This window comes from Calypte anna, chromosome 2 (assembly GCF_003957555.1).
Source record: "Calypte anna isolate BGI_N300 chromosome 2, bCalAnn1_v1.p, whole genome shotgun sequence".
NCBI lineage: Eukaryota > Metazoa > Chordata > Aves > Apodiformes > Trochilidae > Calypte > Calypte anna.
In genome coordinates, this window is record NC_044245.1 from 130,085,122 (window position 1) to 130,112,444 (window position 27,323).

A 27,323-nucleotide genomic window follows, 5' to 3' on the forward strand; every position below is an offset into this window, starting at 1 on the left:
CAGGCACCTCTCCTCCCCATCTTGTTATCACCACAGGTTACACTCTGTCCCTTCACTGAGGCAATGGAGAGTCCTTTCTTCCATCTCATTCTCTTCCTCTGCTGCAGTACGGGTCCATAGGCTGTAGGGAACATCTGCTCCATGATGAAGCACCTCCTTCTCCCCAACCTCCTCCAACTTCTCTTCCTCCTCTGGCCTTGGTGTTTCCTATGTTATTTTTGCTCATTCCCTCCTCCTTTCTCTGATTTTCTTTGAACTTTCTTAGATATATTTCTCCAAGATGCCACCAGCTTGGCTGATGGGCTTGTCTGGGTCTGGGTCTGGGTCTGTTGGAGCTGGATGGAACTGGCAATGTCTGATACAGGGCAGCCTCAGCCTCTCCTTACAGACACCACCCCTACAGCACCCCCACTGCCAGTACCTTACAATTTATACCCAGTATTCAAGGTGTGACTTCTTCTGTAGCGAAGTGGAGAGAAGCTGTCCCATCAAGAGCAGGGATGGTCTTTGGTAGATATGTCATCCTCATAGCAGCGTGATAGATCACCACAGAGAGTGTGGTGGAGGGGAACCACCAAAGGGAAGAAGATGGAAGAAGAGGAAACCACTAAAGAGCAGGGGAACACTTGAGCTATGGGGAGGAACTGGGCAGGGCAGGAAAATTTCCAGTTGTGCTGGCGAGTGGTCTGCAACTGAAGGTAGTGAGAGAGGCCTTTCAAACTGCTGGAGAACACCTCTACTGTCACTGCATTGCCCTGCACAGCCTGATGTCTGGTGGGAATGTAGCTCTCAGGTTTTGAGGAACTGTGGTCCAGGGGCTGCAGCTACCTTGCAATCCCTCTTTGAGCACTGGGCCCAGCTGGAGGGCTCTCAGCTACTGAGCAGAACCAAAGTTCCTACACAAGGATTCCCACAGTGACAAAGCTGTGTGTGCAGCAGAGCTGTAGTACAAACAGGCATAAAGGTATGAAATAGAGTTAAGTAAGGTACACAGTGACTGGGTTGTAACTGCAACTACAGAGGGTGATAAGAGGGCAGAAAGAGAACATGAGGGGAGACCAAAGAATGGTGCAGTTTTCTCTTAAGTCACATACAGAAAATTCTGCCACAGGACAAGGCACTGGGAAGTTTAGGAGAACTAGGGAGGGCAGGACACCAACTTGTCTAAAATAACAGGGCTGATGCACAAAATTAGAAAAGGAAGGAGGAGCAGAGAAGGAAGGGGAGAAATACTCCAAGTTCTATTAATTTTTTAAGCCCATCTAATTTCAGTATAGGCTTAGAAAAACACACTAAAACCTCCAGGGGATTCTTCCATCTAGGAATTCAAGCTTTGAAGCAAAATCTGCTTTTCTGTCTTTAGTAGATCTCTTTGCTGTCCCACTTCTTTCTCCCATTCTAATGTTTAATTGGCTTCAGCAGAGATGATCTATTGCTAGTTCTGTGTCAGGCCCTTGCCAGTAACACCATGGGGTCTGAATTTCTTCCAGTCATCTCGTGCTCCTATTTAAAATATTTTAACTGGAAAGCTTAGATGACCACATTTCAGAGACTACCATTTTGCAACAAACTTCCATCTGGTCAGAATTAGGTCCACTAACCATGGCTGGAGAAAAAAATAATCTTGTCTTCATGTTGAGAGCGTACAGCTTCTATTAAACATGATTTGGAGTGGGATAACTTGCTACTAATGAGCATCAGCACAGACAGCAGGAAATCTAGCTTTTAAGCATCCAAATTTCAAAGCACACTTGTTGGCAATCTGGTACTCACTTTCTATTTCTTGGGAAGATTTGAGTGTTTCTCAAAAATCACACTACTCTTTGGAGAAACGGGGGATTTTTTTGGAGCTTCCCTGCTTTGGAAGGGAAGCAGATGAGGCACCTGCATAGGGAAAGAAAATTTAAATTATGAGATAATGAAAGGGTTAAATATTACATAGCATTATTGCTAACCCTACAGCTAAATGGAGCTATCTAATGAACAAAATATCGTAATCTCTCTGAGAAAGACCCAAGAGGATATTCATGGCTAAAACAAAAAATGAAGCAAAGCTTCTTACATCCCCCCAGAAGCATACTGGCAAACTGGTAAGAAAAAAATTTCATTTCTCTGGTTGTATGTAAGTTGATGAATTACAAGAAGCCGGGGAGTGAAATATGCACTGAACAAATAGGATTGCTGTGCCACTGCAGAATGAAGAAATGTCCAAATCCCTTCTTGCAATAGGACCTGTCCAGTAAAGGCAACACTGATACTCCTGTAGCTTTCACTTTCCCTCTCTTAGAAATCTTATCAATCATGAGTATGCTGTGGAGAGCAACTGCTAAGCACACAGCATAAAAAAGGCAGAGGTTCATATATGCAACTGAAAAGGAGAACAAAGACCTTATACGGAGAGAATTTCACCTAAGATAAGTTTGTTCTCTTAAACTGGAGAGTTTGGTTAACAACCTGCAAGGAATGATGAACTTTTCTCCAGATCTTCTTGCTTTTTAAGCAGTATTCTCTCCTGCTCCAAAGCTTCTATATACTTGGAATAGGACCAGGAAGCCTGCAAGAATCATTAAAAACCATCATCCTCCAGACCATGTCACTGGTAGTTCCTGGTCCATTTCAACAGTGAGACAAAAAATAAAGCTCGTTTATATTATACCCCTATTATGGAATAATCACAATTGCTAAGAAGAGAAGTTTTGTCATGAAAATACTGGAATCAGGGGATTGCTGCAAATAAATGAATCTCAAAACACCATGAAATGCAATTTATGCAAGTTTGACAGATCTGATGCTTACATTCATTTATTCTCCATCCCCTGTCTCAGTCCTATCATTGCTCCTTTCATTTTTAAAATCTAAACAGAGCAGACCTTTCCCCTACCAAAATATCAGCCTTTGTGCTATTGAGGACTTGATTTTATCTCTCTGCCACATCTTTCCAGCTAGTCCTTAGCATAAGAGTTCTTTCTGCCTCTTCACTTCAGCAGAATGCTGCTACCACTTGAGACAGATCAACTGGAGATTTCACATTCTTTCTTTTTCTAGGGAACAAATGTTGCTTTCTATGTTGTAACAGCCACAGTTCCATGTAAAATTTAGTCACTCTTCCAAATCAGTATGGGATCTGTACTTTTATTTGGTGGGGTTTTTTTCATTACAGCCTGAGAACTTTGCGGCCAATTTGTCGTTTCATGACTCCCTAAGAACTTTGGGCATCTTCCTATAGCAGAAAGGGGCTTGCAGAAGAAACTGCTCTGTAGAATATTACTGCTCTTTCTGCAGTTACCTGCTTCTTGAGGACTGAAGTGTATGATATTGATATACTGGCTCACCCAACTGACTTGGGTTTGTTTTTTTTTAAATAGGTATGAGCAAAGGTTAGAAGGTCAATTTATGGGATCAGGGTGATATCTTAAACAGTTTGACTTCTGGCTTCATATTTGGCTGAGGGAGCTGGGGCTGTTCAGCCTGAAGAAGAGGTGGCTCAGGGGAGACCTCATCGCTCTCTACAACTCCCTGAAAGGAGGGTGTAACAGGGTGGACGTTGGTCTCTTTTGCCAGATGACTTTCAACAAGACAGGAGGGCATGGTCTTAAGTTGTGCCAGGGGAAGTTTAGGTTGGATATTAGAAAAAATTTCTTTATGGAGAGGGTGATCAGGCATTGGAATGGGCTGCCCAGGGAAGTAGTGGATTCTCCGTCCCTGGAGATATTTAAAAAGAGACTGGATGTGGCACTCAGTGCCATGGTCTAGCAACCGCAACGGTGGTTCAAGGGTTGGACTCGATGATCTCTGAGGTCCCTTCCAACCCAGCCAATTCTATGATTCTATGATTTCAAGGGTATTTCAGACTGCCTGTTTCTGTATTTTGCTCATCACTAGTGTAATGCCACAGGAGGAGGTCTATGGAATGGAAGCAGTGGCTGGAGTGTGTGATTTACTCCTGCAGTGCCTAACACAGCTGTGATGATGTGGTTGCTGAGGTTTCCTGGTACATTATGGCAATGGCAATTCAGCCATGAATGATGCCTTGATATGCCTGAGCTGGGATGTCTGTTCTTCCTGCTTTCCCAATAAATTGACTTCTACTTTTTCACTACAGATTTAACACAGAAGTAATAGGAAACTATTTTTCTGCTGGATTTTCTATTCAAATTCCTATATTTCCTAAGTGAGTTCAACTTTTATTTCTGACATGAGAGCACAACAGGACTTAGGCCCAAGCCAATTTCGATCAAGATATGAGTTTTCCAAGTAATTAAAATTTTCTTGTTCAAGATTTGAACTTCCTTTCCTAGAGATTATCTTTAAATAAAAATTCTTTTAAAAACTGAAGGGCTTAACATGTTTTAGATATTAATACTACTCAGCAGATAAATCTTAAAATAAATAAATAAGTTTAAAAGTCATTACATGTAAGTACTCTTAAAAATAGAAAAGTTAATTGTAGAAGAATGAGTATTTATTGAAGAACCATGTGATTGTATTATTCAAAACCAAACTCCATGTTCCCATTATACCAAGTTCATTTTGCCTCTCTTGAATGACTATACTCATAGCAACATGTTTATTATTTACCTTCCACCCATATTCATCTGAAAATGGTGCTGTTCCTGTCTCCAGACCAGTCTCACCTCCCAAAGCACCACTTGGTGGAATACTTTTTGTTCTCACTTCTTTAACCTGCCAAGAATAAGAACTCATGGTTAGATGTAAACAATAGTTACTGAGCTGAATTAAAACCCAAAGTCTGAGAAGGCTAAAATTGTCATTGCAAATGAAACACTGTCATATGCAGTACATGTTTTGTAATGTTCAGTTTCATAATTCATCATGTTGGAAATAATAAAAAGTAGCATAAGATACTGCTTTTTGAAGCATTTCTTTGTGCTAATTAAAGTTTCCTGACCTCTACACTCCTGCCAACTCTTTTCCTTTCAGATTCAATACCCTCCCCAAAATGACATGAAGGGAGGGGGCAGATCTGCAGCAGAACATAGTTTAAGAGCAGAGAAGCCACTGTGATCCTCTAATTTGGCCTCAGGTATAAACATAGAACATAGGATTTCTCATTATTAATTCCAGTTTGGTCCAGTAGCTGTGAATGAAGACAGTGTAAGTATTAAGAAAACAGGCAATCTCATTTAAAACATTTACAATGACCAACAAGGTATCATAATGCCTCATAAACTGCTCTAGTGGTTAACTGTCATTTTCATGTTGTTTTAGTGGTTTACTAAGGCTACACTCTTGCACAGTCTGTCTGATTATCCCCAAACTCTTTATGAACATTAATCAATATACATATTTAACCTTATGTCACTAAACCCACAAGATCCCCATTAACCAAGTAGTATAACGTCCCATGTTGCAAATAAGAAATTTATTAAAAAAAAAAAAAAAAAGAGAGAGAGAGAGAATTCAACCCAAATGGTTTCCCAGAGTAACTCAGAAAACCCCTGAAAGATACTAAAATGACTAGAATATCCTATTTTTTTCTCCCACAGTGCATTCTTCCTGATCACCCCCACTGTCCTATGGATACCAAAGGTGTCTCTTTGGTATAGAACTGCCCAGGCAGTGTGGTATTTATCTTCTTTTCAGCACAGCCTTACAAACTTCTCTGGCACACTTGATGGAACAGGGATTTTAAAGTAAATACAGAAATAGTGTGTATGCTAATATAACTCAGTTTATGTTTGCTAGCTTTCTCAATTAGAATGGTGAATTAAATGATGTCTTTAAAACTGTCTTCTTATTTAAAAATTAGTAATGTTATGGCAATGGCTTGTTCCATGACATTATACCCCTTTCTAACAAATAAACTTACTGATAAAAAGCTTAAAAAGAGATAGCAGAAACATCAACAAGAAAAATTAACACTTACAGTTTTTCCTTTTCCCCCTAAGGTTATGAAAAGAGTAAATACAGATATGCAGTGCAAGTTAAAACTGTTTTGTACACTTGAAAACAAAAATGGTTTTAATATGGAAGAGGCTAGACTTAGGTTAGACAGTAGGAAGAAATTCTTCATTGTGAGAGTGGTGAGACACTGGAACAGGTTGATGCCTAAGGAGGTTGTGGATGCCCCTTCCCTGGAAGTGTTCAAGGCCAAGCTGGATGGGGCTTTGAGCAACCTGGTCTGGTGGGAGGTGTCCCTGCCCATGCAGGAGGTTTAGAACTAGATGATCTTTAATGTCCTTTCCAACCCAAACCATTTCATGATTCTATGAAAACCTCACTGTCTGTCCATTTTTTCCATTACAGTACACAGAAGTCCAACTCTTACCCAGTCAGTCTAGAAAGCAAGAAGAGCCCAGGTAGACTGGGCATTCCACGGACAAATTTATGCAAAAGAAGAGATGAAATCTGCTCCACCAGTACTATGATTGTTGTATTTGAAATTAACCCAAAAAGGCATAATGGGGGAGAATAAAATATTTACAAGAAAAAATTGTTTCTAACTCTCGACAGAGCTTTCCTCTCTGTCAACATGAGCCTGGTGGGGCAGAGGAGCATAGACATTATTTTAAATGCCAAGAAATCATCACCTTCTACAAGCTGCCAAGGGAATGTGCTATTGCTTATGTTGGATGAACCTTATCAGTATCCTTCAGGGATACTGAATCATTTGAATAGTTACGTAGTCACTGAGGGGACAGAAATCTCAGGCAAGAGAACAGGGAATGGCAAATTCTTTAAACAATAATAGAGGGGGAGAAGAGTTGCAAAGACTTAGCTGTTCCACCTGTTCCTTCAAGAGATTTTAAAAGGTAACTGATTTACTGACAATTTTTTTTTTTTGAGAATAGTCTGCAAACTGTTTACTGAACTACAGTCTCTGTCACTTTCTAAAATTTCTTGCCCTGTTTCCCAGCTTAGAAGGGTAATTCACCTTTCCCATTTGTTCCCCATAAAAGCCAGGCTTTTGCCCTCCTGGCCAAGATTTGCTCTTTACTTCCTTGATCTTAATCAGAAATCTTATAGACAGGCAACAAACAGATGGAAAAAATAAGTCTGTGAAAACGCAAAAGTGCATTACTTTGAAATATTGCATTCTTGCACAGCAAGTATTGCCAATGGCCTTGCCAGATATATCTGTATGGAGGCAACGTGCTCTGGAGAAAGGAACATGAGTTCTTGGATTTTAGACTTCACTTGACATTGGTGTGTGGCCTTAAATAACGCTTCACTGGTCCTGGGTTTTCACGTGTCTAAAAGATGATAACAATGTGTCCGTGTTCTTACCAGCCTCTATGTCTTTATCTGTCCAGGTATTCATGTGGTTCTCATCATAGGCAACATCTCAACACATGTGCACTTGGTATTTAAAATATGTGAAGGTCTGTTAATGCTACTTCTGATAGTTTGCAAGTCCTATTATTTCTTTGCCCTGAAAGGAATTATATCTCCTCAAAGCTGGCTAAACAATTACATTTCATAAAAAATAAACATTTGCAAAGCCTATAATCAATAGAAAAAAAATCCATTATATTTTAATAATAAAATTCCAAGAAAAACAATTTTACAAGCAAGCATTCCGCTGTAGGGGTCACAGTTCTGTTAATGCACTGAAACTGTCTGGAAACTCATTGTGAACAGTCTGACAATTTCACTGTCAAGGCTGAGAGATATCCAAGAAAAGACAAAGACTATACAAAGCAATTAGCCCATAAATATTTTTTTAAATAATGTGCAGACTTTTCAAATACTCCTTCTGAGAAAATAGATATGAAAATCTGTTTTTGTTTTGCTTTGTTTGGTTTGGTTTGCAATGGTGACCCAGGACTGTAAATTCTGAAGCAGGACAGCACATACTGAAAGTGCAAACAGGTCTGCAGTTACACATTGTACACATGGACCATACATAATTTTTTTCCTCTAATTCAGCCCTCTTTCTCACTCTTCTTTTGGCACAAGAAATGACTAAAATACATTTTCCCCTCTGCTTCATGAAAGGAATATTCCACTGACTCATCTGCTTCCAGTTAAACATATGTATATGCATTGGCAGGATTGGGAACTAATCACCCTCAGACCGGGTCGCATGTAAAGCTTGAATTCTAACGAAAATATTTCAGTAGCTTTGGACAAGGCTGAAAAAGGGATATTTGAATTTATGTATGTTTGCTCATGAAGGACTTTCTATGCAGTTCATCAGCTGTCACCTGAAACTTTGTGAGCCTTACCTCTCCTCTTTTGCCTCGCTTCTTTTGCATAGTTTTCCCCTTTTTTCTCTCCAGGGGTAGTAGAATTTTTCCACTAGCCAAATCACTTTGAAACTTACAAAATTTTGGCCAAAATTTAAAAAGAAGAGCAAAAATAGTCATCTGCACAGAAAGAAAAGAAAGTCAGTCTTGACCATATTAACAAAAAAAAAAAAACAAACCAAAAACAAACCACAGAATTTACTGTGAAATAAAATGTAGTTTACCATGAGAATGAAATAACTATTTCTTTTTGAATACACAGCCTTGTTCCTCCCACGTACTGTGTCCTGACATTTCAGCCCAGCTTTTCTCAGCACATGCTTTTCATCAGTGTGTTTATTACTGGTGAGAAATCTTCCTAAAACACAGTTAAAAGGCACTTTCTTTTTTTATATTTCCCTAAACAATTGTTTGCATTAATGAAAACATCCATCATTTTTTACAAGTATTCCTGATAAAATATACAACAGTAGAATTGCTTTTGCACCATTGTACTGCTCAAGTATTTCAAATATTCAGTTCATTATTGAGAGGGGTTTTTTCCCTCCTTAAGAGAAAGGAAATACTTTTTTGCCTCTGGAAAGGCTCTTAAACCACATTACAGATCTATGAGCAAATCTTGGATAATTTTTAAATGATATAATCTCTCACAGGGTCTTTTTTTGAACTAGAATAAGAAAAACAATTTTAGAAAAGCAAACAGAGGGGCTCAGTGAATTCTGTTGCTGCACGTACTAAGGCTTACATTTTTCAATTTATTTCTATGTTTAATTCTAATTGATAAACCTGGCTTCAAAGAAGCTGAGTATGCTCAGCACCTCACTGCTTCTGGCTCAACAGACTTGAAAGTGACATGTGGGTTACTGTCATGTTCCAGTCACAGCTTTTTGGCCATGTTCTTCCCCTGGGTTTGTGCCACATTTCTGGAGTTTGCTGGGTTTTACACCAGCTGAAATGAGACTTCTTATTTCTCTTAGGGCTGATATGAAACCTCTTCTCTGAGAAACCATCCGTCTTTTGTGGTTCAAGCACTTTATGGACTTACAGTTGATGTTTAAATGTTTTGGTAGCAATTCCATAGGAAAAGAAGAGGAACTACCTTTCTTGGGTTTAGAAGATAAGTCAGAGAAAACAGTAATGAGGAATAAGAAATTAAGTCTGTAGTAAGGGTTCACAAATTGCTGCTCAGTCTGGTTAGTAGATAGATCAGAGAGAAAATTATCTACAGCCATTTAATACAGACTTTCTGTAATAAAGAAGGGAAAGGCATTCAATAAGTTAAGCTGTCTTTGTACTTTAGTCTCATCTGCATTTTTTTTCCACAAACTTTGAAACCTCCAAACTTTCTTACTACAAATTACTTCTCTGACATTAATCAAATGGTAATGAGCAAGAAATTAAAAACAGAGGCAGAATTAATTGCTACTGCCAGAATTCCTAACACAGACCTGAATAACACCTTGCAAGATGACCTAGCTGTCAGAGATTGCCCAGCCTGTAGAGCAGTAAATATCTGAACTCTTTGTCATCTCCACCATGCAGTCTTCACTGAGATGCATGATGATAATGTTCTCCTTCATGTCCAGGCATGAGTATCAAGTCCAAATTGTCACATAAGCACCAGAGACTGTCTTTAGAATCAGGTACACAGACTCTAGCAGGATCTGTTACAGAGATTCTCCCAGCTTCTTACCTGTGCTTCTCTAAAAATGTAAGGTCCTAATTCTTTCCTGTGCTCCAGAATCTTCTTTGCTTGTTGAGGTGGGATGTCAATCTGCAAAGCTGGGGGAATGGCAGAATTGATAAAGCAGTCGATAATAGCTGTGATCTTCTTCTGGACTGTAGCATCATCACAGTGAGAATGGCACAAGTCCTGAAAGATGAAAAACAGCATTTTCTGTCAATGAAGAGAGAGATGCAAGACCTTTTATAGGGCACCAATGATCAAAGATTTATAGTCATAGAAAAATAGTTATAGGATAGATTTCTTCAGTATGGAGGATAAAATTCTAGAGGAAATGGGTGTAGTGAAAAACATAGTTAAGACATAAGTGGGACTTCTGGTTTGCAAATGCAGATATACAGCAATCATTGCTTTTAGGTGATGGATAATCTCTGCCTGCACATTCTGATAGAACAGGATAGCTTGTATCCTGCATTCAGTTTACATTACTGGAAAATAGGAAGCATTTCTGAAAAGAGAAACGTGCATAGAGGTGTGAAATGCACTGATTTCCACAATGAGCCAGCTATGACTGGCATATCCATGGTAAATTAAAGGCAAATAAATGCTCTAAATACTCCAAGGGAGGCATTATTTAGAGGGTACAGGATATTATAACAGGAACATTGGCACAAGAGGGGACAATTTCAGCTGCCAGTACAATCTTCCATTCACCAAGTCTTCTACTTTCCCCATTCATTAAGATGTTATAGTTTCCCAAAACCTGTGTCTGAAATTACTCTGTGCACAGCAGAATACAAAACAAACCTGCACTTACAAGGGTGAGAGCTGTAAGAAACACTGGGATTTTTCTATTATTTTTTTTAATATGATCCTATTAATCTTGTAAAACCTGTTATTACTGTTTTCACATTCTGGCAATGTAATGATTGGACTTTGACTGGAAGGTAAAATAATTTAAAGGACTTCCTTCAAACACTATGAAACACAAACTTTCCATCTATCTATAAACATCAAGAAATTTCTATAACACCAGGAGATTATCACATATATCTATGAAAGACACAATGAGCACTCAAGAGAATTTTCAGGAAGAGAGCTCTCTAAATGAAGAATGTGCATTTTGTTTCAGTTTAGAAGGCTGGATATTTACTTTGCAAAGAAATTAAAAACAGGGCCTTTAACCAGTAATGTGGTCTGTGAAAAAGCTGGCTGGTTTTATTATAAATACTTCTTACTTTTGTGAAGAAAAAAAAAATAATAACAGCTATAATAAGGAAAGTTAGGCAATACAAGAATATATTCAATATATCCTGAGAGTAAATTATGCCTTCCTTCACTTACCTACCTTAAAAAAAAAAACATATCTGAGCTGTAGTAAGAGGGAAGACAAATAAGCCATATAATATGAAGAAGGATGAGACATGAACACAGAGGAACAGATGGAAATGATCCACTGAGTTACAGTTCTTCATATATAAATATATATATAATATATGTAAATATATATAAATATATATTTTGGGGGTTTTGATTGTCCCAAGATGTGCCTCCAGCCTGATGGATTATGAGGAGCATTGCAGTCCCTGACTCCCCAAGGCAGTTCTGTCTGAACTGATGGCATGACAGGGCTCAGGCAACACAAGTATGCACTGAACAAAGTGCTGCCCATGTCTTTGGCAATATTCCTCCAGTTCAGCCTGACCCACAACACTCCTACTGGTCCAGTTCTTTGCTTCTATAAAGAGTATTAACTGCCAACCATGACAAATCACATGCATGTAGAAATATGGTCAGATTGTACTTTTTCTTGATAAGAAGAGAAATAAAATTAACATAAATGAAGTCGCTGGGACATAAAACAACGAAGGATTTCTTCAGAAAGCAGATAAACAAAGAAAACATTCTAAACTATACTCCACATTAATTTGCGTGTATTTCACAATTTAACAATGAACGGTCACAAATCTGAAAAAAAACATTGAATATTTTGATAAGGATTTATGCCATGGAACTTCATGTGCCTTCATGTCAAGTTTGTAGTCTCAGCTTGTCACTCTAACGAAGAGAGAGACAGCAGCAGCCCCAGAGTGCATTTCAGCTCATGATTCCTTGCTTGAGGATTAGAGCCTCTGAGAAGGAGAGGCCACCCTCTGGAAACAGAGGAGCAAACAGCTTCTAAAGCAGACCCTAAATTCAAATGTGCAATATTAAACAGGGAAAATAAAGACACATGCCTGCAGCAGGATCTCTGAGTGCTGCTGCAGCATTAGCTATATTTATGTCCTGATTTTTGAGCATGTTATCTGACCTCATGCTCCCTGCCTGCCATGTGCACACAGGTCGTGTTCAGGAGCCCAGGAGAGGCTCTGCTCTCTGGTAGCACTTCTGCATCAGCAGTATCCCAGAGGCAACAGGAATAAATTAAAAGTGAAAGATCCTTGCACTGTTGCCCCTGTATTCAGTCCAGGGTGCTACTAGGAGGCTGCAGTGTGATTTAAAGGCTCAGTCTGCAGTTTTCCCATTACATTTCACCCTGCACAGCAGTTATTTCATAAAGAGATGTATCTGGGAGAGAGGCAATTCCTTCTCAGCTTCCCTGTCACATTTCACCTTGGCCACATCCTCAGCTGCAGTCAAATGTGATGGTATGGAGTGCAGGGGGAACAGGGTCTGAATATAAGTGTTTGGAGTAGATACTATCTCTGCATTTGCACATTTTGTTGAATGTCAGTTTTCTCTGATTTTTGAGAAATTACCAAATTCAGCAATAATCCCATTATTTAACAGTATGTAAACATAAAGACAGAATTAACATTTATTGCTTGCATATTTTCTTGTGCTCAACAGATGTATACCAAAATCTGAGTATTAACTAGTTATTAGTGTCCTCTGGGGACTCAGAAGAATGTAACAGTTTGAAGAAGCATAAAGAAATACAGGGACAATACAGTCAAGTCATTAAAAATAGTTACTCTTAAGAAGCGAGGTTCTTCATCAAAGAAAAAAGTTAAAACAGTGAACAAGGTTTTACTGCTAACAAGAAAGTGCCTAAGATTTTCTTGTTAAAATTATCCTAATATGCAGGAATGGATGCATTTGCTTACAAATCAAATGGTATTCCCCTTGCTGCATTTTACCAGCGTACCTTGTATTTCTGCACCTCTTGCCAGAAGAGCACTCCGTTCTCCAGTAAGTCTCCTTTCAGTGACACAAAGTACTGAAACAGATTTGCTGTCACTGGATTCAACAGCGCATTGCGGAAAGCTATTATTTCACTAGATGAAGAAACCCACTTACTGTCCACATGCTGTCAAAAGAAGAAATAAATGCACCAAATAAACTTTGTTTCAAAAAGCAATTGCAAAGACATTAGTTAGCCTAAGCTGTCTGATAGTTATCTTTGCAATGACCCTAACTTTCAGTAGTTTATGAGTTTGTGACATGGATACAATAGAATGTGGCAAGGTTTCATTTCTTACTTTACTTCTTTTTGCTTTTTTTTTTTTTTTTCTTCCCTCCAGTTTGGTTTGGGCAACATGTTTTGGAAGACATGATGGGAGAGGAAATGACTAACAATGATTTAGACCATATGACTACATACTATAAAGTATGGAAACAGCTATTGTTATTGATTATGGCAACAGGCTACTTTTCTAGAGAATGGTTGGGGTTTTGTGCAAACAAACAACAAAGAAAAAGGAACAGACAAACCGCATAGCTTAAAGTTGTAAAATGCTTCTGACAGGGATCTCACCAACAAAATGAGCTTTGAAATGTGTTGCCATGATCACCAACAGAAGCTGGAGAGTTTGCTCTCTGTGGAATAAAGCTACCATTAATAAAATAGAATTTAAAGTCATCAAGACCTTTTGGAAACCCACATGCTGCAAAGCACAGGGGGGTAGGCAGCCAGGAAAGGGTGGAGAAAGGAAGATGGTTTATGCAGGGACAGTTTGTTTGAAATGAAGTTCAGGCTGGCCTGCCTTCCTGAACAAACAGTTCTTGTGCTGTCACTGAGGAGCAAGCCAAACAGCCCTCCTTTGTAATCAGATGGATGAATGAAAACTATCATCTAACAGAGTATAAATTTTCTGAATTTAAAATTTTTGAAGTCCTGGAGGGATGGGTTGCTGTTCAATGGTCAACATGAGACACAAACATTTCCAGTTTCTGCAGGCAGTCCTGGAAATCTAATTTCATTTGAGCAGAAAGTCTTTCTGCAATATTCTCTTGAAAACAGAGGTAACGTCCTGCCACAGAGCCTGCCAGGGATAAGAGGCTCCCCTTGCAAGAGGGTGAGTGGTGGTTGTCCAAAGGTCCTTTGGTTAAAATAAAGTTGGCTCAACTTAGACAACAAGGTGACATCTACTCAGCCCTCCTTCAGTTCTCCAAACATGTTCTATACCCTGTGAACAGCATGTAGGCACCTTTGGGGGAAAATTATTTCTAGGCTATATAATGAAGGGAAGAACTAAGCATTGCTCCCACCCCTGTACTAATATATGAACGCTGCTTATTTTATGGGTCTATAGCCTTGAAGCAGAACATGGAAAATAACCATCTTCCTGACAAACAAAGGGAAGCCAGTTAACAGGACCCACATGCACTTTGGATCTTTTTTGTGCTAATGGTTTGCATGGATAATTGGTGACCGGGTCTCCAGTTTGATTTCAACAGACAATAAAAGTTCAACTGAATAAATGTACACAACTTGTATGTTGGCAATCATAACGAGTTCACTGCTCTTCAGGAGGAAAAAACTGGCAAACATCTGATGAAATGTATTATTACAAAGGTTTAAGATGTTTAAACTTGATATTATCTCAGTGCCGTAAGATTAAAATACAATTCTAAATGAAACAGATACTGTGAGATATGATTAAACCTGCCCACTCTACTGCATACTTCACATTCCCTTTTGTGTCTGCACGTAATCCACTCACAATAATAAATAAACTACCAGATGCTGGAATGAACAGCTTGTCCCAATAAGTCCACCACATGCAAAACACAGATAAATGTGAATTAAAGGTACAATACCAGTTTGAGGAGGGTTGAATGCTCCAAAGCCCAGGACACGAGACAGGGCTTTTTTCAAGTATGAGCTCTCCAGCCAGGTAGGGAGAGAAATTTACCATGAACATCCAGGAGGGAGCTAAATTCACCAGGAATGTGAGCAATCAGTCAACTGTAGCCAATGCAACAATGACTGCTTTTGACAGCAGTACCTTTGGGCCTCACACTGTCAGCAGGCAGACAGTGAAGGATGTGCAAGGTCCAAACAGAAAAGCCAATGAAACTGCAGACACAAGAGACAGAGTAAACTTCACTTGCCTTCCACATCCTAGTTGTCTTCTCCTGTTTTTGGCCTGGAAGATCTTCAGTTATGTCCCTTACCTAGAGTTGAACAAAACATTTTATTTTAAACTGCATTTTTATCTCCTCTTTGTTCATGTTAAGCCTTCTAATATTTGAGACCACAATGAAGAAGGAAGAATGAAGAGTTGATAGATCTTCTTTTGGGTCTTTGCATCTGAAACTTGTAGACCCACACTGAACACAATCCCTTGTTCAGCTATAAATGAGCATGTGCTCATTTGGACTGTAGAGTTAGAAAAGACAAGAGGCAATAGCAAAAACTGCACTAGTTTACCCTACTCATAGCCTTCTGAATAAGCACTTATGTTGGGAACACATTTTGGGCTCTAACTTTTTATTTTGTTCTGGGTTTTTTTCATGAAATGGTTTTAGTTCCTTTGGACAGCTGTATCAGAAATACAGGCTTGATCCTACAGCTTCTTTGTAGGAAAAATACACCTCAAATCAAGGGCAGATTTTCTGAATAGGGACTACATAGTAGTCCCACAGTATTTGGTCACTGTGAAATATGAAGCCAAGTGGAGAATGTCATCTGGTTTCATTTCTTCTCAAATACATTCTTCAAAGGACCTTTTCATCCTCTGAATTTGCAGTAAGAAAAAGACCAGTGAGACATAAATGGAGTTAGGAAAATACTAGAGGCTCATTAGAAGTATGTATTTCCTGTAAACTATTTATTAGAGTTGAATACAGCATTTTCCAAACTGCATGGGTCTACTCTCCCTGCCAGCACTGTGCAGCAAGCAGGTGCAAGAAGAGGCAAGAGAGCTTCCAGACCTGGAAGCAGCTTAGTCTTACCTCTTGTCTTCTGCCATGGCTTATGAAGAAGCCAGAGTTCAGCTAAAAAGGTGCAGAGGGTTAGGAAATTTTACTTTGACATTATTATTAAATTACAGTTTGATTTATCAGAACCCACATTTTTGAGATTTCTTAGGGCTCTGAATCAATGAAAAAAATTCCCGTTCCGATGCATTTCTGACAACACTTCTGACAATCTTCTTGATGTTAAAAAGATCATTGGAAGTAAGTTCTATGAATCAATGTAGACTGCCTATGTGTCTGCTTGGTGGAACTGTCAAATTGCCTTCTGCTGTGCCATTTCAGAGTTTTTGTGCAAGTGCAAAAACCCCAGTGTTTTGCATCTGTAGGATGCAGCAGGAATATTTCCCTACACAGATCCCAGTCACAGAAGGACTCTACTAGCTCTGCCCATTTCCCTGTATTCCTAGTGAGCCAGCAGCAGTGCAAGGCTTCTCATTCCATTTATTCTGGCAACTCTCTGAAGTCACCAATTGGAAACAAGGCTTGTAGCAATCAACCTTCCCACTCAGCAAAATTTCACAAGTCCTGGAGTTATTTTTACAGGCACTTCAGATACAGATGGGAGAATATTGACAGCATAAGAGAGAGTGAAAGAGAAAACAGCATGGGAAGCCCATTTGTGAGTGAAAGAGAAAATAGCATGGGAAGCCCATTTGTTTGCTGGTGTCTTTGTCCCCTTGGGCAAATCTTTTAAGCAAAGCAGCATTTCTTCAGTGTGTAAGTGTATGGCTAGGGCAGAATGGCATTTGGAGAGTGCAGCACTACAACAAAGCTTGGTTTACAGCAGAGCTAACGCCAGCTCCTTCAGATTTAGGATCCAATAATATTGGCAGCCAGACTGAGCCTTCAGAGGAACTACCTTCACAGTTATCAAGCTAAATGCTTCAACCTGTAAGAGCTAGATCATCCTTTTCAAAGTAAACTGAATGTGGGTTGTGGGCTGCTTTTCCTCTGAACCATTTTATCCCAATGATAAATTCTGAGCCAACCAAAAAACAATGCCCGGATTTGTTGCTGTTGTTAAAACATTACCTTTGCTTGTCCCTCCTCCCCGGGGTGCTCATCTGCCAGGAACAATGGCAGCCATTGTGTTTCTAATCTCTTCTGGACGAACTGCTGAATTTCTAGCAGAACTGCTGCTGAAAGTTGATCGTGAAGGATTTGTCCCCCTCCTCCACCTGAATGCATTAGCTAAGTAATCCAAATACAATAACACATGACATAAACTTTTGTGTATACCAAATGTCCTTTATCTCTCTACATCCTTGATTTAGCAAAGCATGAGCTTAACTGTAAGCAAAGCATTTAATGCATGCTTACCCAAGGCTCACATGTACTTTTCATAAAAGGGAACAGATTACATTTGTCCCTACCTATAATGGAATACAGACTCCAGCAAATAATACCCCAGCTTGACCAAGTAAATTTCCTAAGTATCAAGATATATCAGAGTACCACAGCTCAGACTGGCTGTCTGTGGCTTTACTGACATACCAAACTAGAAAGCTGGAACAAGTCACTCTGCCTGAAAGCCATTTTTACACTTTTTCTGAGCTCTGTTGTGCATGCTCTGACTGCAGCCTCACATCAGTGTTTTAGAGAGATGTTCTATAAGAATAAGGGAGGAAATACCTGCACATGGACGAGGGGCTCCTCACACCCAACACAGAACCAGATTTCTGGCCAAAAATATAGGTAAGGTTTGAGGACATAACTTGGGGAAAAGCTGGTCTAAAGCAGCTTATGGATTTTAATCTCAGTAATATTCAGAGTGATTGTTCTTTATTAATGGTTTTGTAACTGGTACCTGTTCTTGTTGTTCTCTGGTAGCTGGGCTGTTGGGCCCAAATAAGTAGTTTTTGTTTAAGTACTTATTTTCAATGTCCTTTAATTTATCTTCCATTTTTAATTTGTCCTCATGGAGCATCTTTCTGAACTGTTCAGTATCTATCCAGTACATGAGATCCATGCTACAAACAAATTTAAACAGAATGTTATTTAAATACTGAGTTAATTTCATCAACATTCTAGGGAGTTATTAGTTTAACCACAAGCCACCAAAATGTTCAAGTTCTAAATACCAGGTCAGATTGGACTGAAATTTTATGTAATTTTTTTTCTTTGCTAGTACCATCTGGTGAGACCATGTCACTTGGTGAACACACAGATAAAACACACATCTTGGGGATCTCATTTAGGGTCCCTTCTGGGTATCATAAAAGGAATAATCACCTCAATGTGCCCCTGCTAAATCCAGCAGGGACTGTGAACCAGACCCATGGTGCAGAGCTCACAGAGAGAAGAAAAATGAAACAGATGAGAATTTGAAGCAGTACTGCAGGCTGTGAACCACTGAGAGACAAGTTGACACCCCCTGTTCTGCATCCTCATATTGCCTGAGAAAGAAGCAGGGATGACAGCTGGAAAAGTCAGCTCCAGAAATCACCCCCTTCTTACTTCATGCAAAGTGCTAGAGCTTCAGTCAGTTTGCAGTCAAGCAGACAAAACCAATTTATGGTAATTTTTTTTCTAGGGCTTTTTTGTGGGTTGCCTTTTCATAAGTTCTTGATTCCAGTACTTGTTTTATCATTTGTGGTAATTGACAAATAATCTATCTGTAGATTGTTCTATTTGTTTTAATGGAGCAGATATTGGTTTTGTTCTTTAAACCAGAGGACAGAATAAGTGACATACCTACAGTTTCCATTTTGTGAGCATTTTAATGAGGATATTCTCTGCATTTGTAGTACAAAATATGAAACATTAAATTTAGACAAATCTGTTCCACTTCTCCATTTGGTTAATAAGTGACTTTTTCAAAGCACTTATCTATGAGTTAAACTTTCAAAAGCATCCAACTGATTGAAGAACAGATGTTCACCCTTTAAAAGTCTTTCGAGACCCTTACAGACCTAAGTTTTATGGAACTTCTTTCATTTCCTAGTTCGTTCACAGCATGAATAATTCACCCAAAAGCAAATGATCCAATTTGCTGTAATTTATGCAGTTACTCCTTGGCATCTACCTATGACAGCTGGTCAAATATGTCCATCTTATTTAAAAAGCAAAATACATAATTTTAAAGTTTGTTAGGTAAAACCACTTACACTGGTGGCTTACCCTCATGTTTTTGTCCTCATGTTCTCCTACTTTTTCCTTCCAAGGGATCAGGAGCATGAACATAGCTTGTTGGTCTGACAAGACTAAGTCTTAACCCACTAAACCAAAGTAACACAAATTGTCCTGAAATTGTGTGAATATATCCTATGCATTTAATTAAATATTAAGTAATGGAACTTTGTTTAGTATCTTACCCAAATTGGTGCCCAGGTACTCAGCATCCTGTCCTTCCTGAACCTTGGATCACTTACATTTGGGCAATAACAGAACCATAAACTTTAACAAAGAGGCAAATGACACATTATCTGGTTTTTGCTGAAGTTTTCCAGACTGCATTAGTTCTACAATCCCTTCAGTTTATAGTGCCATTAAGCATCTTTACTGCAGCATGCCAGCTGGACCTCAGAGTTACTGGGTCTGGACCCAGCCCTAAAGTACTGTTTTGTGAAACTTTTACAGAAGGTTTTCTTCATTATTAATGTTTAAAAAGAAAAATTTCTCCATAAATTAAACATTTCTCTGGCTGGCTCTATAATTTTAGATGGGACTTGTCTGTCATTAGCAAAGAAGCAGGAAGTCCCAGAGGTGATTCAGTCCACCTTTCAAGGACCCCATCCTAGTCAGTGACCTCTTCTCTGGCAATTCCCACCATTTCCCCAGTTAGAGAGGAACTCTAAATCAGTACTCTCCAAAGTGTGTGCAAGCCCCAGAGGGTGTGCAAGATGATTCATTGAGAGGCAGAAAGGAAATACTAGAACTGCAGTAGCAAAGGCATATGAATGATATAAAAAAATATATATTCATATCTTCAGGGTGTATGTCCCAAATTTTTTAGTGATCAGGTGAGTAATCAAAATGTTTGGTCTGGAATTCATTTGACCATAGGTACTCACAGCCTAAGTGACATCTGAACTCATTGCCTACAGTGTTTTTGTAGTCAGTGAGCAGAAAAAAACCAAAAACAACACTTTAGGAGTGATCCATCCAAATGGGTTTTAGATGTTACATTCAGAATTAGAAGAATTGTGTCCAAAAGTGTATATTTCTCTCTCTGGCTACAAAGGGTACCTATGATGATAAGCAGAAGTGATGACATTGAGACTTTTCCAGAGGAATTCTGTGCTAGGTCTCCAGACACTTTTTAAAAAGTTGGCCAGTATCCAGTCTGTTGGCCAATATCCAGTCTACAATGATAGCAGTGCTTGACTAGAAGTAATGGGCAATATGTCAAATATCAGCTCATAGGAACCCAAATTAAAGGAAGAAAGTCACAATTTAAGGACTTGGTAGCAGTTGCATAGAAAATATATTTGCCTTTTCCTAAATCAGGATAGAGATTACTGTGGGGCTCAGGGAAAAAAAATTAAAATGTGGCAAACTCACATTTACTTCTGCTAGAATTTCTGTTTAGATCTTCATTTCTGAGCTCAGTTTTTCAAAAACCCTGCAAGAACTGTATGTGCCATGAGCTGGTTTTTAATTCTGTTCAGATCAGTGCAAGCACAAAGCTGCAGTTGCTCTCACACTGTGAGAATAATGTGTACGTTTTTATAACATCCAGCTTTATTTTTTTTTTAATGTGTTAAATTGAATCTGCACTAAAAAAGATAATTTTTTACTTATTTTAGGCTAACGGCTCTACTCGGTGGTTTGCCACTAATGAAAGCAGAAGCTAAAAGCAAAACAGCAGCAAAAAGTGGAACAGAAATAGAAAGATTTTATGACAGGAGAATTTTTACCCCCAAAATATTAATAGAAGTCAGTTATCTCAACAATGTGCATATGTATTTCATAAGTATACAAACACATTTAAAAAAAAAAAAAATCTGCAGATATTTAGATGTCCAAGGTCCCCAGCAAAGATTTCTTATGAACTTAGAAACGAGTAAAATAATAATAATGAAGAAACATACCTAGCAGAATTCTCATTAAGAAAAGTCCAGAACTGTTCTAACTTCTCTTTGTCATAAATCAAGTCAGGTAGATTAGGACCTGCCAACTCTTTGGGAACTTGACACAAGTGCTGATCTTCTTTGAGAGCATCAGAGAAGGATGGCAGACCCGTGGCAGCAACAGTACTCTGAAGGAAGGAATTATTTCACTTGCATAACTGCTTTTTCATCTCTATCCTTTGCTCAGTCTAATAATCCTTATGTTTAAAAAGAGACTGGACGTGGCACTCAGTGCCATGGTCTAGTAACTGCAACGGTAGTGGATCAAGGGTTGGACTTGATAATCTCTGAGGACCCTTCCAACCCAGTCGATTCTATGATTCTATGATTAGGTAACTTCTCTCTCTTTAGAACAGTTTTCTGATAGCTGAGAAAGTCAATTGAGCTCTTAATCAGCTTTAGTTTCCATAATCAAATAAACCAGTATATACCTGCAGTTTACTTGAAATCAAGGTATTTACTCGTTATTAAGGAGCCAAAATACATTCCACAGACTTGAGTGGAAACTTTCTTATTGACTCCAGTCATACAGTGGTCTGACATTGATGTAACTGGCAGAAGACCTGTGCTTGTCATTAGCACCATGGCTGTCAGTCTTTCCCCAAACTGAATGGTAGAAATCAGATTGGTTGCTTCTCCAAACCGGCACTTAGTCTTTCATTGCTGATACTCAAAGTGTTAACCCTCTCTGATAGAAAAAAGAATATGTTTTTGTTAGCAGGTACTTGTCTTACCTCATCCTTCTTGGAACCCCTCTCCTGATACAAAGCCTGGAGCTTTCTAAAGTACACGGAATCCAGCTGTCGAGTTTCTTCCACCAACTCCACCTAATAAAAATAATATCTTATGTCATCCCTATAGTACACAGTATAGAAAGATGGAGAACTGGGCAGGCACCTTGCCAGTGACAGTGGTTAGAAAAGAATATGTTTGCCAGCAGTAAGATTGCTGTTTACAGGACAGGAGGAGTTACATCCTTGTGAGAAACAGTTCAGTTAAAAGCTGTAGTAGAACAGGTTTTTCAGATCTGTGTCAGGTCACATGTAGAGTTCTACAGAACACCACTAAATAACGTAACTATATCTACAAGAAAAGAACTTTGTCATTTAAAACCTGTAAAATTATATTGTGTACATAATATAGTGTATATTGTGTATGTATAACATTATATACATTGTGCCAGAGTTACCTGATTGCCTATACCAGCTAATAGTGTGTCAATGGGCCACTGAGAAGCAGAAAAACAGATCTTAAAACCATGATGCTCAGGGGAAAATGTCAGATAGAGTGCCACAGGTTTCCAGAAATGGAAATCTAAGATGAAAGATGCTATAATATCTAAACAATGGAGATGAAAGCTTTCAGACTTTCAGTCTTATCCTGTTACTTAGTTTTATTCCAGGTAATGCCTTAAAATAATATAATGTGCATGATTAGAACTCATGAAGTATTTGCATTTGTTTACTTCATTAGAAGCTTTATGTATATAACTAGAGAATTTCTCCATGGTATGTGCAAACAGTCAGTAACTGGGTAAGGACTAGTTGGTGACCTTCTTGGCTGATTAAACCACTCAAATGCAGGTTTTAGGACACTTAGCAATATTAAGGCAATGCATTGCACCAATTAGCACACTCACCACAACAATTAATAACCTGTGGTCTTATTATACAAGATTTTATGTATAAGAGAGAGAGTTCTTAGGTTAATATTCATTACGCCTTTGTCAAAATGTGAATACCACACTAATCACTGTGCTATCTGAATGCCTTCAGGCTCAGTGTAACTCTATTCCACTGTTGTAAAGTGCTCTTGGGTATTCTTTCCTTTCAAAGAAAATGTAGTTTAAAAGTAAATAGGAAAATAATTCAAAACATTTTTCATAAAGTTTGAACGGAAAGCAGATAGAGGCTGGATGATCGTCAACAATAAAAAGGAGCTCTCCTGTTTTCGTGTTTCATTCAGAGATAAAAATGTAGTTATATATTGACCATGTCCCAGATAAACAGTTTTGGACTCACCTAATTCTTGATAAAATATCTTGTTTCATTATGGGGCAAATATATCCTGCTGTAAGGTAGAACAAAGGGAAAGAGCAGAGCCAGGGACTGAACAAAATCCAAAGCAGACTTTGTGCTGGGAAGGAGAGTGCCTGATCTAGGCATCAGACTGCACCTAGTACAAAGAGAGAGACTCTAGTGCCTCCTCAAACAGGTCAGTTTATGGCTGTGTATTATAGCTCTTCACAAATGCATGTGTTGTGAACTCAAAAGGATTTAGTTCTGCTTTTTTGTGCTCTAAGATGTTTTTGTTATTAGGACAATGAGAAGTCTGCAACATTCGTAAAGCAAAGCAAAGCATCTAAACTGAAAGGGTAACTCAAGGAGGTATAAACTGACACACATTAACTTAAAGAAGAGGGTTTTTTTCAATTCTTATTTTGGAAGAATTCTTCCATTGCTAGAAACAGTGAAAACACTATATTCAGAGAGTGCTCAAGAGCAGAGTCCTTTTTACACAAAAGTTTTGTATAGTAATACTCTGCTGAGCTGATGATTTGACTTAGTGAGGATTGGCAATCGATACACTACAGCTGGTATGGACAATACAGATGGGAAATATGCATTTACAAATGCTGTAAAACCAGTCTGATAGAAAATAAGAAAAATTTCATATGGACAAAAGCATCGATCAGTCACACAGTGTGCAGAAGGTCATAAACAATTATAGCTGAAAAAACTTAGAAATAGTAGCTTAGAAACAAATAATTTATCCAAAAGCTTTGAAAAGATGCTGAAAAGCGAAGAGAATATTTTGCAGATGTGTTTGGCCTCGTGTATTTTGTTTCAGTATTTTTTTTTCAATGTTCCCTCTTTCAGAGTTTCGTAAGGAAACAAATTTATCAGAGGATGAGAGGCAAGGGCCCCTTGTGAATTAATTAGAAGGTAAAAAATCAAATATAAAGAAATAAATAACTTTCACTGTGGGGTGGGGTTCCTATTGGAGTCTCCCTGGGATCTGCGCTGAGGCTGTTTTTTTAAATATTCAGAAATTATCTGGAAAAGGAGGTGAGTGAGGAGACAACAAAGTCTGCAAAATGATTCCAGAGTAAAAAATTAAATTGACTGTGAAGAGCTGCAGGATTTCAGGACACTTTAACATTTGCATGTTACAAGAGCAGCTGAATTCAAGGACAATAAACATTAAGTCATTCCAGTGAGTTCCAAATTAGGGCCTTCCATTAGTTGTTATTACTTAGCAAAGACATCTTGGAATCACTGTGGATGGCTATTATCTTACATTTTGCACATTCACTCAAAGTTCACCAAGAGTCAAAGGGCAATCAGAATCACAGGAACAATTAGGAAAGGAACAAAGAACAAAACACAAAACATGATTCTGCCACTGCATAATCCCTAGTGCCTTCAGATTTTGAATACTGCTTGCATTTCATAAAAAAAATATAAAATAACAGCTGCAGATGGGGTGATAAGTGTAACAAAGGTAGGGAACTCCTTCCATAAGAGGAGAGGTCAGGTAGAGTAGGATTCTTGAGTTTCAAAGAGATGCAATTGAAGTGGGATAAACCAGAAATATGTAAAAGAATAACAGAATTGAGAATATGACAAGACAGCAGTTGTTCACTGTTCCTCATGACATATAAAACTATGTGAAATTATCAGGGAGGGGTTTGCAAACGGACCAAGATAAGCAGTTTTTTCTCTTATTGCATGAATAAACTATGAAACCCACCATTACTGTGAGGCTGAAGATATAAAATGACTCAAAACACATTTATGTAAACCCATGGGGGAAAAAAAACCTCATTGAAGACTATCAAAACCAGTGTGGATAAGACCAGCTCTCACTGCTTCATGAACCTGCTCAGTTGCTGGAGCTGACAGTGTTGCTGTATGCTTTTTTCCATTCTTGTACTCTAATCTTCAATGTTTAACACTGGTTGCCACCTAACAGAAGTCCATTCTCGACTTTGAATTTAGTTATCTGCTCTAGTTCTCCCTATATGCATGCATGATTTAGTAACAAAAATACAATGTACCACTGAACTTTTTTGGAAGGATCCCAGACTGTTTTTCAAGGGACAATGTATGCATATTCTCATTACATGCTGACAGAAGTATCAGCAGAAGTGATGATATTTCCTGTAAAAATGTAGATGCTTCATCTAAGACTACAGTGGAGAAAAAACCCTAAGAACTAACTCCCTGCCCACCAACTCCTCATTCTCCATTGACAGCTTCTCTGTCCATAGCCAAGAGAGATATTAAAGACTTGGAATTAGAAGTTGGACCTGCAGCTGGTAACTTGTAGGTAAGTTTACAAAGAGTACAGAGCCAGAGCAAACACTGTGTCCCCTGCTCAGTTCAAGCCTCCAGAGGATTTCTGGGATTAGCACTGAGTACATCACTGAACCACCTACTTCAGGAAGCCTCTGGGGCTCAGTTAGAGACAGCAGGGCAGCTATCTAAAAAGTCTTGGGGCAAATACAGCTGGATCACCAAATCACATTTCCTGTTACTCTAAGCAGTATTTGCACTTTATTTCTAGACCCCAAGAAGTACTTGATATACTTAATATGACCCTAGCAGCACTGTACAGACACTCTAGAAATGCAGCTTTTTCTGTGCTTATCGTTAAAAACATAGAAGAAAAAACATGTTGATTAATTTGATTGCAGAAACATGATGTTTCCTGAGTGCATAGACAAATTTTGCCATAGCAAGATGCATCCCTTCCTAATTCACAGACCCAGGGGTCTATGAAGCCTGCACATTGCTTCTGGAATGCAAATCTCCTGTCCACAGAAAGTTGATGCTGCTCCACACATGCTACTTTTTACACAACAGTGTAAAAAAGAATGGGTGAGCAAAGCATCCCATAATACTTCCCTGCTGACTTCAAGTGCAACAGTGTTGCATATTTAGGCTCTTGTGACTTCCCTCCTTGATATAAGGATTTTTCGTCATGTCATGCAGAGCAGTTACCTTTCCATAAGCACATGTGTCTGCTTCCACCATCTCCATCCATGGCTCTAGTAGCACAGTGAGGATATGTTCTTCTGCTAAGTCAAAAAGGTCCTCAAAAGCTGGGTCAATTTTCTGATAAATCATGTTTTTCTTGCTCTGATGAAGTCCAATGTCCATACTGGCAGATGGGGCAATGTAATTTGCATAAAGGAACTACAATAAAACAGAGAAAAAACTGTTTCTTAGCCATTATCCATTCCAATTATCATGGTATTAACGTGAGAGAATTAATGCATATTTTCCACTCTCCTCTGCTATAAGATCTGAACATTTATCTTATTTACACCTGTCTTGTTTTTACCAATATTACTGCTTTGTCCAAAGTCCTGTTATTGCCATACCTGACCTCCCTGCCACTTTTACTCCCACTTGTTTAAATGGTTAGTCACAAAATAATGCTTCATTTAGTTTTTGCTTGGAGATATTTTGGCTTGGTTTTAGTTAGATCCAAATAACCACAATCATTGCAGCAACTGCACTCCTCATGTAGTAATGGGTTGGGATAGCTTGTCATGGAGTCTTACTTCTACATAGAAGGCAAATTGTAAATTTAAGGTAAAAATTATAAGATTTCATTCTGTGTGGTGATTCTCTTGCACAGTGTTTTGACACTGGAGAGACTCCATCATGGAACAGGATCTGTAACAGGAGATATTACTGTACAACTGAAGTCAAAGTCCTTATCAAAGCAAGGACTACAATCTGCTTTTTCATGAAGAACAGAGGTTGCCATTCAACACATACACATGGAAGATGTGTAGAGAATCAGCTCATTCTTGAAGCATAGAGTACTTTTAAAATTTATTTTTAAAGGATTATTTTTCCAAGTAGTCCCCTAAGTCAAATTCTTGTTTATTAAATGTTTCATAAATTCCTATGAAAAATTAATTGAAAACTCAGAGAAAGCTACTTTCTTGCAGGAATATCTTGAAATAAGTTATTCCAGAATATCTTTCTAATACATCACAATTCTGACTGTAGCTGGGTATTCAACTGAAACAAAAAAAGATGCTGCCCAAACAAATTTCATCTCTTTAAAATGTTTTTCTTCTTCACACTGTCAAAGTCTAAATAGCTTTCAAACATGTAGTTAGGGGATCAGATA

At 38.5% G+C, this 27,323-nt stretch overlaps 1 protein-coding gene across 1 annotated transcript in view; it reads right to left on the bottom strand.

Annotated features, from left to right (window-relative positions):
* Positions 1-2,446: 2,446 nt before the first annotated feature.
* Positions 2,447-27,323, bottom strand: part of RGS22 (regulator of G protein signaling 22) — a 65,142-nt gene continuing 40,265 nt past the window's right edge. The window contains exons 14-24 of the mRNA XM_030444700.1: positions 26,177-26,371; positions 21,905-21,997; positions 21,132-21,298; positions 17,906-18,068; positions 17,131-17,289; positions 15,232-15,294; positions 13,043-13,204; positions 9,904-10,083; positions 8,169-8,330; positions 4,579-4,683; positions 2,447-2,554 (exon numbers count right to left, since the gene is read on the bottom strand). Of these exons, the coding sequence (XP_030300560.1) occupies positions 2,447-2,554; positions 4,579-4,683; positions 8,169-8,330; positions 9,904-10,083; positions 13,043-13,204; positions 15,232-15,294; positions 17,131-17,289; positions 17,906-18,068; positions 21,132-21,298; positions 21,905-21,997; positions 26,177-26,371 (1,557 nt within the window). The remainder of the gene's footprint in view (positions 2,555-4,578; positions 4,684-8,168; positions 8,331-9,903; positions 10,084-13,042; positions 13,205-15,231; positions 15,295-17,130; positions 17,290-17,905; positions 18,069-21,131; positions 21,299-21,904; positions 21,998-26,176; positions 26,372-27,323) is intronic.